This window comes from Eutrema salsugineum, unplaced genomic scaffold, assembly GCF_000478725.1.
Source record: "Eutrema salsugineum unplaced genomic scaffold, Eutsalg1_0 scaffold_6, whole genome shotgun sequence".
Taxonomy (NCBI): Eukaryota; Viridiplantae; Streptophyta; class Magnoliopsida; order Brassicales; family Brassicaceae; genus Eutrema; species Eutrema salsugineum.
In genome coordinates, this window is record NW_006256547.1 from 7,201,289 (window position 1) to 7,215,271 (window position 13,983).

At 35.0% G+C, this 13,983-nt stretch overlaps 2 protein-coding genes, 1 non-coding gene and 1 pseudogene across 3 annotated transcripts in view; all 4 read right to left on the reverse strand.

The window, feature by feature from the left end:
* The window catches only part of LOC18012297, a 1,458-nt gene extending 1,316 nt beyond the window's left edge, over positions 1-142 (reverse strand). The window contains exon 1 of the mRNA XM_024150903.1: positions 6-142. Coding sequence (XP_024006671.1) covers positions 6-127 — 122 coding nt within the window. The 5' untranslated portion in view covers positions 128-142. The remainder of the gene's footprint in view (positions 1-5) is intronic.
* Positions 143-4,820: 4,678 nt separating this feature from the next.
* On the reverse strand, positions 4,821-6,708 carry LOC18012350 (annotated as a pseudogene).
* A 5,499-nt stretch (positions 6,709-12,207) lies between these two features.
* Positions 12,208-12,280, reverse strand: TRNAA-AGC. Its single transcript has one exon. It is a non-coding gene; the product is annotated as a tRNA-Ala (tRNA).
* Positions 12,281-12,402: 122 nt separating this feature from the next.
* Positions 12,403-13,929, reverse strand: LOC18012367. Its single transcript, XM_006395710.2, has 2 exons — positions 13,292-13,929; positions 12,403-12,904 (listed from the first exon to the last, which is right to left on the reverse strand). The coding sequence occupies exons 1-2, from the start codon at positions 13,828-13,830 to the stop codon at positions 12,487-12,489; spliced, it is 957 nt and encodes a 318-aa protein (XP_006395772.1). The 5' UTR covers positions 13,831-13,929; the 3' UTR covers positions 12,403-12,486.
* Positions 13,930-13,983: the final 54 nt, after the last annotated feature.

Here is a 13,983-nt window from a genome sequence, read left to right on the forward strand (position 1 = left end):
TATTTACGGTAGCACAAACATTGCAGGCTAAGCAAGCTTGTCTAGGGAAAAGTGTGAGGGTATGGTCATGTTTTTTCGGGTGGTCTATTAAAAAAGGTATGGTTGCTTGAGCACAATGAATATGCATAAAAATGTCGCATAGAGCAGAATAATAAACCATACCCCATAATTTCTTTCTGCATGTGATGCAATGCTCAGATCTTTTGTGAGAAAAGTAAAGTTGGAAAGATTGTTGGACGTGGTAAGGATAACTGATATCAAGTGGAGACTCGACGCATTCTTTGTGGTAATTTCTATCACATTCAGCGCAGAAATAATAGTCTGAGTCTACCTTTTGGGATGTGCAAAGATCGCAGTCCATGTCTGGATCAGCTTCTTGGTTGTTGCACCAAAATAGAGGCAGTACATGATGATGACGGTCGTCGTTGGTGTCATCAAAATCAGGAAGAGGGGAAGTCTCCAACTTGAGAAATAGTTCATCTCTTTCGGGGTCCCATGTATAGTCGAGATGATCCAGTTGTGACTGAATTCGTGATCTAGGACATAAGAGAAGAGGTTCAAGAGGAGCGTTGCCGCCGGAGTTTGGGCTCTGTATTTGTGGTATAATATCTTGACCTAGAAAGTCGTCATTACTATATATTAACTTTATATACAGCTAAGCTGCCTGGTTGACAATAACAAATACACCTATGGTGATGATAATAAGTTAAATACAGCTAAGCTATATATATATATATATATATATATTTTTTAATTTGCTTTCACCCTAGCTGTTTGCCTGTTTCAATTAGTCTTTCTAAATACATATATTTATTTTCTTCTTACAACGTACAGTCTTTTTGTACGATATATGCATGATATAAAAAACGATTACCTAATATTCCAATGGGTTATAGGGAACGACTTTTACTTTTCCTGTTTTCATCTCGAGATATCACTTACCAGTTACCAGAGATCTTTGTTGTATACTAAAAAATATAAAGAAGATCAAAATATACGTTAACATGTTTAAAACGACTAGAGAATTTAATCGGAATTCAATGGTTTGTTTTGGATCATACAATGCATGAGTTCCAGCATGTGATTACGGGATTCATGACTTTTAACCATCGATCCGCTTTCCACACTAAGTTCACAGTTGTCGAACATAATACAGTCTTTAAATATTTTTACAAATTGTCAAACAAAAAAAGTTGCAATGAATATTGTCAAACAAAAAAAAGAAATATTAAGATCTCCCACTACAACCATTTGACTTGACACAATGAAAAGTAGTGCTGTATCACGATTTTTTTGTTATGAAGGAAAAAATCTCATTAGTTCAATAATCATATTAAGATTAAAAATGAAGAATATAGCTATAGCAAAAGTGTAATTAGATGACTAACCAGTTGACTTTTTTTGGGATAGTTTCTCATTTTGAATGTTCAAACACAAGTTATACACCATTCTTACGATTGATCGTTTTTATACTGTTGATTCACAACAAGAGCAAAGATAGCATACTATAATGGATAAGTTTGGTCTACATAAGCATTTGCAGGATACATGAGTTATCCGTTATTTCTTTTCTTTTTTTATAAAAGAAGTAATAATTCTAAAACGATGACATTTGTTATTGGCTTTGATATGACATCGTGTTTTTTTCTTACTTCGTCTTCTCATTCTCTGTTTGCTCCAAATTGCCATTTTCAACTTTGTGATGACTGTGCAGCTCATTGCTTTATATTTAATTTACTGAATCTCTTCTTCTCTAAAACTTGCCAAAGTATGTGTCTTCTACTCTTCTTTAATCTTTGTTGCTGAACTCTCTGATTCTAGTTAGTGAGGCCAGTGTTCTTTAACTCCGAAAAAACTCCGAAAAGAAAAGGATACAAGGGCTATAGTTGGGCTTTTCTACCTAAATATCTTTCTTCCACAAGCTACGTCACATAGCAAAAAATAGTTTGGAGATGCGGGGTATCGACCTCCGTACCTCTCGCATGCTAAGCTAGAGCTCTACCATCTGAGGCCCAGGGGCGGATCTAGTTAATGAGGAGTGGGGTCAAGTGCCCCCACTCTTTTTTATTTATTTTTTTAAATATTTAGGCAAATTCAATTAAAATAAATTTAATTAAATGGTAAAATTAAAATTTTGCCCCCAATTAATAATTTATATCCCTAGCTAAATTTTTTTTTAGATCCGCCAGTACTGATCTGAGCTACATCCCCTTTACCAGTAACAGAAAAGATAAGGGCACATTCTGAAATCTTCTTCACATATCACCAGTTATATCTTCTTCAGGAAAGGTATACGCTGTAACTTAGTCCATTGTATCTCATTATCATTTCGGTTTCAGTTATCATATCCTGTAAGTTGGTTATGGTTTAGTTAGAATCAGTTAAAAAATCTTGATAAAAAAAAAGAAACCTCTTTATGAGTCTATGAGTTTTGAGATTCTAGTGAACTGATTTCTCTGTATTTTATGTTTGGTTTTTGACAGCATATTTTGTGGGTGTTCAGGTAGAAGCAAGTTTATACAAAATTTATACAAAATTTCTTTTTTCAGCAATAATATTAGAATTTGTAAATTTTCATAATTTCCTTATACAGTAATAATATTAGAAATTGTAAACTTTTCTTAATCATGAATGTTGTTGTGGACCAATAAAATTGTCCTTTTAAATCTTATGTGGATATCCTAAAAAGCATTTAGCTTCAACTTTTTTTAAGATGAATTTCAATTTTCTAAGGCACATTTAACATAACATAATTTATCTGCTTTTCACGTTCCATAACATTGGATGCGAACAACGACTACGACATAAAAAGCAAGTTGGCCGAGAAAGAGAAACTAAAACGATTTTCATCCCTAAATTCTTAAGGGGTTTTTAGTGCTTTTGGATATTGAAAATAAATGTAAAATGAATAAAAACTTAAGAACTTGACTCTTAAATATTTTATATAACAACGTACCCTTTTGAAAAAGTATTTACAATGGTCTGTTGTAAAAGAGTTTATAACAGTTAGATATTTTTTGGATGTTATGATGGGTGTTGTAAATAAAATAAAAAAGAGCTCTAACAAAAATAGGGTTCAAATTTTTTTCAACAGTGTAAATGCTGATATGTGGGCCATAATGACATATGAAGAGTATTAATTGGATGTTCTGATTTTTTTATCTCAATTATTAAACATCAATTATTTCATAATTATATATATATTTTTATACATAATTTTATACTAAAATTCATCATTTTTTATACTCTATAAATAGTCACTAGTTTTATTTGATTTGGACACAGAAAAAAAAACTATTTTTTATTAAAAATAATGGGGTAAGGTGTTGAATTTTATCGAACAAAATCTTTTTAGATGATGAAAATTGAGTGAGTGTTGAATAAATAGGTGTAGGAGATGAAAGATGATGTAAAAAAAAGAAGAGATGATGTAGAGTGTAAAGTAGACATAAAAAAAAAAAAAAATCAGTATACATAGTCTTAATGTAGTGGTGGTATCCATTTGTTTTTTTCTGCACCAATCACAAGACACAAAACGTAATGGTGGGGCTCATTTACTTTTTTCCTTACATCTGAGAATGCCACCTAGTAAGAACTCATTAGACCAAGTGCAATAGAAAAGCAATTAAGGTGTTTTTTCAACTAAGCTAGGAAAGGAAAATTTTCCCTTCAAGGAAAATCTGATATGTCCTACGATATTAATGATGTGGCTGTTTATGATTCAATGATTGTTTATTTTTTCTTTTTTCTTTTTTTTCTCCTCATATTTTTTAAATGTTATTTACAAAATAAATGATCAAAATTATTTTTTTTATATAATTATTTTTTATTTTTAACATTTATAAATAGAGCTTATATTTATATCATTTGGACACAAAAAATCTCAAGTTTTAAATAAAAATGATAATTTTTATATGATGAAGTGACGTGAAGGAAAGAGAAAATAATTATTAATTGGACTCCATCATATAAAAAATATTGGATGAGTTGAAGGGAAAATTTGCATTTTATAGGTGAGTTGCAATTTGCCTTTTGAAATTATCTATTGCACTTGGTCTAAGGGGAATTTACTGATGTGGCATTCTCAGATGAAAAGTAAGGAGAAAATTAAATGGATTCCACCATTTCTTTTTGTGTATTGTGATTGGTGTGGAAAAAAAGAAAGTGATACCACCAACTTTCATTGCTTTCTCATCACCTGAAGCAGGTATGCGAGACTAGTATTGGTGTTTGAGAAGTAAGTAGTATGTACCATTTGTTTTGCAAACCTTTGTTTTTCTTTTTGTTGATTTTAAACGAAATAAAGGCAAAAACATCACAGAACCTAATCGGAATTGTAAGAAAAAAAATATTAAAAGAAAAGACTAAAGAGAACTCCATCGTGCGTCTACGTGTAATACGTTTCCCATATATTATGAGTTTTCTTAGGCACATTTAACAGAACATAATATCTGCTTCTCACGTTCCAGAAACATTCGATGGGAACAACGATTACGATAGAAAAAAAGCAATTTGGCCGAATACATGTCGTCATGTCGATGTAGAAAGTCATTTTACTCACTCACTTCCTGTGTGACTTTATATAATGTCGACACTTTGACTACGTAACGTTGTTGTCGAAAAAGAAAACTATGTAATGTTATTTAATTATTAAATCAAACACATATGTAAGCAAAACAAGAGCGTACAAAAACAAATTAACAATCTTACAGATGACAAGAAAACCAAACTAAAAAAATGTAAATACGTGCAGGCCGGTGAACGCCTAGAAAGAAAAAGAAAAGGGATACCACATGGGTGCCTCTTCTTCTTGGAGGTCTTCAGTCGAAATATGAGTGATCGACGGCACATTTAAAAGAACATATTGTTGTCTTTCCATCTGTAAAAAATGTTGGATACGGGCAACGACTATGGCAGAGATTGCAAGTTGGTCGAGTAGGCAAATTATTAGGTAGAAGTTGCATCTTACCAACTATTTCTATACTGAACGGACCAGACACCATATATGGTTCGAACCCAAGTAAGCAATGAATATGAAGCGTGGTGCAGCAATCGTCGCACTTGTAGAAACCTTGTTTTCCTCCAATTGTTAGTTTGCCTTCGCATAACTCACACCAATCCGAGCCACTTGCCTCATCTCCACGGCAGAAAGTGAGATAATGTTCATCGTGCTTATACTTTACCGTGTATGGTAAGGTTGCACAACTGAAACATATAATAAAGTCACATTCAATGCAGTTTAATACCTTGTTTACATCACATGCTGCCTTGCAAATGTGGCACGAGGGCTTTTCTTTTGGGTCTAAAGACAGGAATAAGGGGCGTTGATGGCCTTGATATTGGAATGGCTCAGAGACCAAGGCACACCGTACATCTAGTCTGTAGCCACAATACTGGTCTGTACACATATAGGTGAAACCATTAGCCATTCGAGTACATGCACAACAAATCATGTAATCATATTCATGGCCGAGAGCCCCGAGCTTAAGTGGATGAGGATGCAATGGATGGAGCATGATACGGGGAGCGCATGCACATGCTTCGTGTAGGAGGAAATCACATTCCACACATGCATAGAAATTTCCCTCGTAGATTGGCAGGGCACACGCTTGGCAAACGTTGTTCCCCTCATAAACAACTCGGCTGGTCTCAAATCTCATATGATGATGATCATGAGAAATATGGAGTATTATTCCATCAGATATCCTCTGAAACGGTTCCACATTTTGGTATATATCATCTTCTTCTGGCATTCCCTCTAATTCTTGTCCGTCGCATATATCGGTACGCAATGCACATCTTGTGTGAACAGCATAGCCACGACAATGCAAGTGTATGCACCATAATCGCTGTCAACCTTGCGACGACATACCCCACAAGACGAGGCTTCTTTAAAAGGAAGGGAAGCAACGAAGGAGATACGGTGGTGGTGACGAGATATTCTAATGGTTTGTGGGATATAGATACAGTCACTATGGCTACGAAATCGCATAAAGGACATACGTAGGTGGGATAAAGTTTATTTACGGTAGCACAAACATTGCAGGCTAAGCAAGCTTGTCTAGGGAAAAGTGTGAGGGTATGGTCATGTTTTTTCGGGTGGTCTATAAGAAAAGGTATGGTTGCTTGAGCACAAAGAATATGCATAGAAATGTCGCATAGAGAAGAATAATAAACCATACCCCATAATTCTTTTCTGCATAAGAAGCAATGATCAACATTTCGGGCAGAAACGTAAAGTTGGAAAGATTGTTGGAGGTGGTAAGGATAACTGATATCAAGTGGAGACTCGATACATTCTTGGTGGTACCTTTTATCACATTCGGCGCAGAAATAATAGTATGAGCCTACCTTTTGGTACATGCAAGCATGGCACTCGATGTCATGTGGATCAGCTTCTTTGTTGTTGCACCAAAATAGAGGCAGTACATGATGACCGTCATCATCAAATAGAGGGGAAATCTGGAACTTGACAAAGAATTCATCTCCGAGCACCATTGTATCGTAGAATTGATCCAATTGTAACTTCCATCGTGATCCCGGGCATAAGAAAAGAGGTTCAAGAAGAGGGTTGCCGCCGGAATCAATGGCTGCTTTAGTGGAGGAGTTTGGGCTCTGTATTTGTGGTAGTGAATATTCAACGTTATGGTATACGAGATATGGCTTCCCATCGGTTATGACCTTATGAAATTCCCCGACCAAGTTCATTTCTACTCAGTCGTCGGAGATTACTAATTTTGAGGGTTTTGGGATATTGTTCTTCTCCTTTTCGCCCACACACACATATACATTATATAGACACATATATATAGACACACAGACATGACACGTTTTGACCTCGTTTTAATTTTCCGGCATTCCCGGCTTAAACAACTCCCATTTGCAGTTTGTCGTATAGATTATAATGATGTGATCTATTTGTGATTGTTTATTGAGTCATCCACTTTCAGTGGTAAATAAACAATTGGCTAATGCTATTTTCACAATAATGCTATTGGCAAAGAAGAAAACTTTTTTTTTTGTTCAAAGACAAAGAAGAAAACTAATATGTACAACATCTTGGCCTAGAAAGTCATTACTATATATTAACTTTATATACAGCTAAGCTGTCTGGTTGACAAAAACAAATACACCTATGGTGATGCTAATAAGTTAAATGACAGCTAAGCTATATATTGTTTTTTTGCTTTCACACTAGCTGTTTCAATTAGTCTTTCTAAATACATATATTTATTTATTCTCTTCTTACAACGTACAGTCTTTTTGTATTATATATAAATGATATAATTAAAAAAACGATCACCTAATATTCCAATGGGTTTCATCTCGAGATATCACTTACCAGAGATCTTTGTTGTTTACTAAGAAATACTCTATCCGTTTTTTATTAGTTGTCGTTTTAGAGAATTTTGTTTGTTTTAATTCAGTTGTTGTTTTCAGTTTTCAATGCAACATTTATTAATTCTTTACTTTTTTATAATTATTTTTATTATGTAATTTGTTTTATTATTGGTTAAATTATATTTAAATAGATAATTAATGATGTTTTTATATTGAAAGCTAATTCAATTAATATTTTCTTAATTTGTGTGTATAACTTTAAAACGACAACTAAATAATTCCGGAAAGAGTATAAAGAAGATCAAAATATATTTTAATATGCTAAAAAAGACTAGAGAATTTAATCAGAATTAAATGGTTTGTTTGGATCATCCATTGCATAATTTCCAGCATGTTATTACGGGATTTATTGACTTTTATCCATCGATTTGCATTCCACACTACAGTTGTCAAACATAATACAGTCTTTAAATATGTTTACATATTGTCAAACAAAAAATGTTGCAATGAATATTGTCAAACCAAAAAAAAAATCATATACTCCTTCCGTTTCACAAAGAGTGTCATTCTGACATTTTTCACAAAAATTATTAAAAGTACAACTTTGTCCCTTATTAATACATTAAATGATTTGTTTTATCTAGTAAATACATTAAATTAATAGGGTTAAAACTGGAATATTGTTTAAAATTTTGCATTGAAAATATAAAACGACACTCTTTGTGAAACAAAAATAAAACTTCAAAACTACACTCTTTGTGAAACGGAGGGAGTATAAAGAACTCTCACTAGCCATTACAACCATTTGACTTGACACAATAAAAAGTAGTACTGTATCACGATTTTTTTTTACAGAAAAAAGTAAAATCTCTTTTTTTTTAAAAACCGATTTTTCGCATTAATTTAAGAGTGAATTTGCTAGAAAATCTAAAATCTGGTCAAAATTTGCTAAATGTGAAAAACAGTAAATTGGTGGGATATTGTTCTGACACTTTGAAGGTGTTATTACTCTTTACCCCCTTCTTCCATTGTTACGAGTCTTCCTTCCCTGTATGAAGTTTCTCTCTCATCATCTTTCTTTCGTTAGCATATAAATTATACAACTACATAACTTGTTATTATACTACATACTTTGTTATCTTGCTAACACTTAGCTTACATCAATTATACATATAAATTAATGTCTAACATTATAATTAACTAGGTACAAAATATGTAAGATTGATAACAATAATGAGTTATATAGATGATCAAAGATGTTATTGGTATACTTAGCATAATACATATAAAATTAACGTCTAATATTATAATTAACAAGGTAAAAAATATGTTAGATTGATAACAATAATAAATTATCTAGATTATTATAGGTGTTATTTTTGTAGTTAGTGTGCTACAAAAACATATAACACTCTATATGTATTGTTAGTAATCTAGTAATAAAATTATAGGAGTAATTCAAATAGATACGCACTTTATATAAACGTTAGTTCGGCGGATTTAATGGCGGAGATGCCGATATTGTCACTGGAGGCGGCGACGCGATTGTTGTTTCTGGTGTAGACGGAAGCGGTGCGGTGGTTGTATCTGAATCCGGCAGAGGAGGTGAAAATTGCGGCTGAGGATTCGAATTAGGCGTAGAAGGAGGCGGAGGCAGAGGTGGTTCAGGTTTACGATCGGCGCCGGCGGATTTGAGAGAATTGGAACAGACGAGTTTGGTGATGATGAATCGGGTGGAACGGGTGGAGAAGATCCAAGAACAGGAGGGTCCAGGTTTGAATTCGGGTCAGGATTAGGAAACGGAGTTATAAAAGTGAAAGTGGAGGAAGAAGAAGATGAATAGTAGTCGCCGGAAGAAGAAGAAGAATAAGAGAAATCAGCGAAAGTGTTCGAAATTTTATAAAATATTAAATTAATATCTCTAACATAATATTATACATGATCATCTAGAAATTATAGAGACGTAAGGGTAACGTTGGTATATTGTAAATTGTACAGTACTGCAAAAGTGTTTTTTCCTATCTTGCAAATTATGAACAGCACTTGGGTTATCTAGTGCATTTACTTTTAATTTAAATAAAGCAAAAGAGCTCACCAAAGTTTTACAAGCAGAGCACACCCTAAAAATGGGCATAAACCCAACCTCACAAAGAAAGACCCTCAAAGAACCATCAAGTGTAATACGACCCTAAGGCCCAAGCAGAGTAACATTGGCCAAAGTCTTAAAACTTCAATCCCTCAAACGCGGAAAAATGGCTTTTTCAGACCCAATCTTTCCAAAAATGTTAAATCGATACATAAACTTATATACATTGCTATTTCATACCTAATCTATTTAAAAATTTGAAATCCAGCCTTAATCTTCTTTTTAATATGAATTGCATCTCTCAACTTTGTATGGCGTGCGAAAACCAATTTTAAGTAAACCGCTGTTAAAAACTCTGTCAAGTGTTGGCTACGTGTCGTCCACGTAGGAGGTGTCCTCGTTTTGGAATGCTTTAGTTTCGGAAAATAAAAAGGAAAAAACGACATCTTTAGGTTCTTCAGATTACATCATCTTAGTGGAAAATGTCGCCTTTTTTTTCTTTAAGGGTTGTTCGTCTGCGTCGATTCTGGTAGTGGGTTTTGCAATTGTCTCAATCTTTGTTTGATCAGTGTTGCGACTTGGGATTATGTCTTTTTTCTTTTCTTTTTGTTCGCTCGTGTGGTAGACCCCATTCCCCCACCCATTTAGTAGGCTCCATTCTCAAAAACTTATCCAATTTTGTTGCCAATCTTGATCTTTGTCTTTTTTTGGAGTACATATTTACTGTTTCTTTCCTTGTTGTACCGTACTTGAATGATTGAAGATTAGCTTTTTTAATCATTGGGGTGCTGTTGTGTTGATGTTTTAATTGTGGTTACTTGCTAAGTCCTGTTTTTAAAATCTTTACTGTTGTTCCAGTCTCATTTGTGGTAATTTGGTTGAGAAACGCAGATATGGACTCAGCCAGTAATCGAAGGCGTACCACCCTCTCCGCAAGACAGTCACAGCTGTACAACAGTCGGGGATAACCTTTTTGTGTTTGGTAGCATCTTAACGATCTGCACATTCTAGATATTTGTAAGCTCTTCCATCTCTTCTTTTGTTGTCTGGTTAGATCAAGAAAATGCTTGTGTTAAATGCTTCTAGTGTGAGGTTTTTGAGTTTGAATTCAGTTCTTTATTCGGTGTGTTTCTTATTTTTTGTGTGATAGCTTCACATACTTGGATAAGCCAGGATGTTAGAGGTGAAGGACCTGAGGCAAGAGAAGCTCATAGTGCAACACTTGTTGACAAACGCATTTTTATATTTGGCGGCTGTGGGAAATCTTCTGGTTCGGATGATGAAGTATTCTATAATGACCTTTACATACTTAACACAGGTATAGCTTCAGGCTGCTCTTTCAGTTTCGTTGTTAATCCGCACATATCATTTATGTTAATTGATATGGAAGCTGAGAGAGATTTTGGTTCTTGGTTTTTTGGACGCATGTAATCATTTGCACAAGAGATTCAGTTTCGTTGTTAATCCTCTGCACAAGATAGCCACACTTGCTCAACGTGGAAGAACAAAATCATTGTAGTAGGTGGTGAACACTGGATGACTATTATCTCTCCGATGTTCATATCCTTGATACAGGTGCAAAACCCATTCTTGGATCAAATCAAGCACAAATTAAACTTTGACAAAACACTTGAAAAATACACCAACGATTGTGTTCTCAGTCGCATTACACACACACTGGATTTCAAATCCCTAATTCGTTTGCGAGTTCAGTTCTAGAGTTGAAGACGATGACTTTACAAAAATGGTGTCGTTTCTATTTTATGACGTAGTGTGTCTTTTTCTTTTAAAACAACGAATGCTCGACGTCGTCTTTAGGTGGCGTCCACGTAGACATAGATTGACGGAGAGTTAACGGGTTGCTCAAGGAGATTGGTTTACGCCACTAAAAAGAAGATTAAAGTTGGATTTCAAATGTTTAAATAGATTAGGTATGAAATAGTACTGTACATAAGTTTATGTATAGATTTAACTTTTTTGGAAAAATTGGGTCTGAAAAAGCCAATTTTCCCCTCAAACCGCCGATTCAAATCTCGTTGTTCATCTACTTATCATCGAACCAGATCCCCTCGCTGTCTCCATTAACTCTTTCCCAACCGCAATCCAACAACCACCCCATCATCAAAGAGAAAACCAGAACTGGATCACCTCATCAAGCGAAGCCACAGATGCACCAAGGGAGATACCAGTTAACCGAGGAGCAATTACACCAAGAAAGTCTATCAAAGGTTCGAAAGGGGTCCAAGGATCGGACCAAAATTTACTGTGGTGCCCATTACCAGGTATCACTTTCACCCATTGAATCATCCATTTCATTATTCGAATAATCTCTTTGAATATCCAGGAATATTTTTGCTTCTCCTTGATCTCCCAGATGCTCTCATCTTTAATGACATTTTGATGGATCCATGCTACCCAAATCGATTCAGTTCTGAAAAGCAGTAACCAAAATCTCAATAGTTCAATAATCATTTTTAAGATTAAAAATGAAGAATATAGCAAAAGTGTAATTGGACGACTAAACAATTGACTCTTTTTTTTGGATAGTTTATCATTTTGAATGTTCAAACACAAGTTATATACAATACATTCTTACGATTGATCGTTTATACTGTTGATTCATAACAAGAGCAAAGTAATGGATAAAATTGGTCAACATAGGCATTGGCAGAATTGCAGGATACATGATTTATCCGTTATTTATTTTCTCATAAAAGAAATAATAATACTAAAACGATCACATTTTAGACAAAATGTATTTCTTCCACAAAAGCTAAATTTGGAGATGCGGGGTATCGATCCCCGTACCTCTCGCATGCTAAGCGAGCGCTCTACCATCTGAGCTACATCCCCTCTTGACATCTTTGACCATAGTAGTTATATAGAAACAAATCAAGACGTTTTCATAAATTTTTTCTGTTCATCAGTGCTAGAGATTTTTTGAGAAGAGAGAATTGTGAGGAGAGAAGAGGGTGTCTTTCGATCGTTATAATATTATTAACAGTTAAAGAAACAAGAACCAATGCGAGACGAACTCTTCTTCAACATCTAAAACCAATTCAAGGCAAAGATGGTCTTATCGACTTTCTAATGTTCCTGAGGACACTCCACATAAATGTAGATACAAAGAAGAGAGCAATGCCAGCCACAATGGCTTCTTTTAAACCAAGATTCACCAGAAAGTTCACAAGCAGTCCCGCCAACACAACGCCGCAGAAATTAGACGAAACAGCAGACCAGAACGGCATGTCGAGGATGGATGCTATTATAGCTCCTGTCCAAGCACCGGTTCCAGGGAATGGAACAGCTACAAAGAGCATTAGCCCTAACCATTGGAACTCTTCCACTGGCCCAGCTTTCTCTTTAGCTCTTTTGAATAAGATTTCGAGTAACTTAGAAGCTGTTCTGCTCTTACCCGCCAAGAAAGACGCAAACTTTTTGAGGTAAAGTATGATGACAGGAACCGGAACCATATTGCTGCAAAATCCAAAAATCAGTGTCACTCACTGTTTCTTTCTTATGTAAAGTATTATGATTCAATCTCATTCAACCTCACAGATCAACTAAAACGAAACAGAAATGTGTCCCTCAAACAAGACAGATTGCAATGATCACACACAAGTTATCACAATTTCACCATCAAATTGATAGAAATGAGAACACTTGTTAAACTCTGTTAATTCAAACTTGTTCAACTAAACAACAGAAAAGTGCAAATTTTCACACTATAATCACCATAATCACCAATGAGACACTTGCAAACTCTGGTCTGAGAACAAATCAATAACAGTATCAAGATGCATCCAAACTAATCCTGTTCAAGGTTTTGGTATTGTGCAAGAAGTGAAAGTTTAAGAGACTAACCCAAGAACAGAGAAAAATGTGAGAACCGTAGGTTTTAGCTGCATCCAATAACCGACGGGAATAGCACCACGGAGCTCAATAACCGGAAGTGTGGCTAAAGCAAACACCACAGCTTCGTCTGGCCAACCAAAGCGGCGGAGAGTGGCGGCGATTCTGAGACCAAAGCTCGATGATTTGATAGAATCAGCCGCCGCTTTCGCATCGCCAGACCTAGCAAACCAAAGCAAAGAGAAAGAAGCCCAGAACACGACACATATGGCGAATTTCAATGGGTTTACGCCAATAGACGGAAGCTTGATGATTTCTTCTTCTTCTTCGGTTTTTCCCAGAAACCCATTTGAGGAAGAACAAAACCTGGTGAAATCACGGCGTAATGGGTAGTGAAGACTGTAACTTTGACTATGTAGGAAACTAATTCGATTCAATCCTGGAGAAATTGAGGATGAAACCCTGGTGGGTATTGAAGTCAGGAGATGGGTTTTTCTGGATGAGGAAGCTAGAGTGAAAGGAGAGATTGAGACTAATGTAGAAATCGCCATTTGCTCTGATGCTTCTTCATTTGATCATTGTTGACTCAATATATGGGATTTTCAGAAAACGGAAAATGCCTGAAATATCGACCGGAATGTTGAGATTGAGTTTGGTTTGTCAGATGTGGTTTTAGAGTAAAACCAAGAAACTCTGAATAATTT

Bases quoted from the DNA above. Each gene is read 5' to 3' on its own strand.
- LOC18012367 (XM_006395710.2), bottom strand. From the start codon at position 13,830: ATGGCGATTTCTACATTAGTCTCAATCTCTCCTTTCACTCTAGCTTCC. The intron at 12,905-13,291 runs GTTAGTCTCTTA...TGGATTTTGCAG, and splicing joins ACATTTTTCTCTGTTCTTGG to CAATATGGTTCCGGTTCCTG.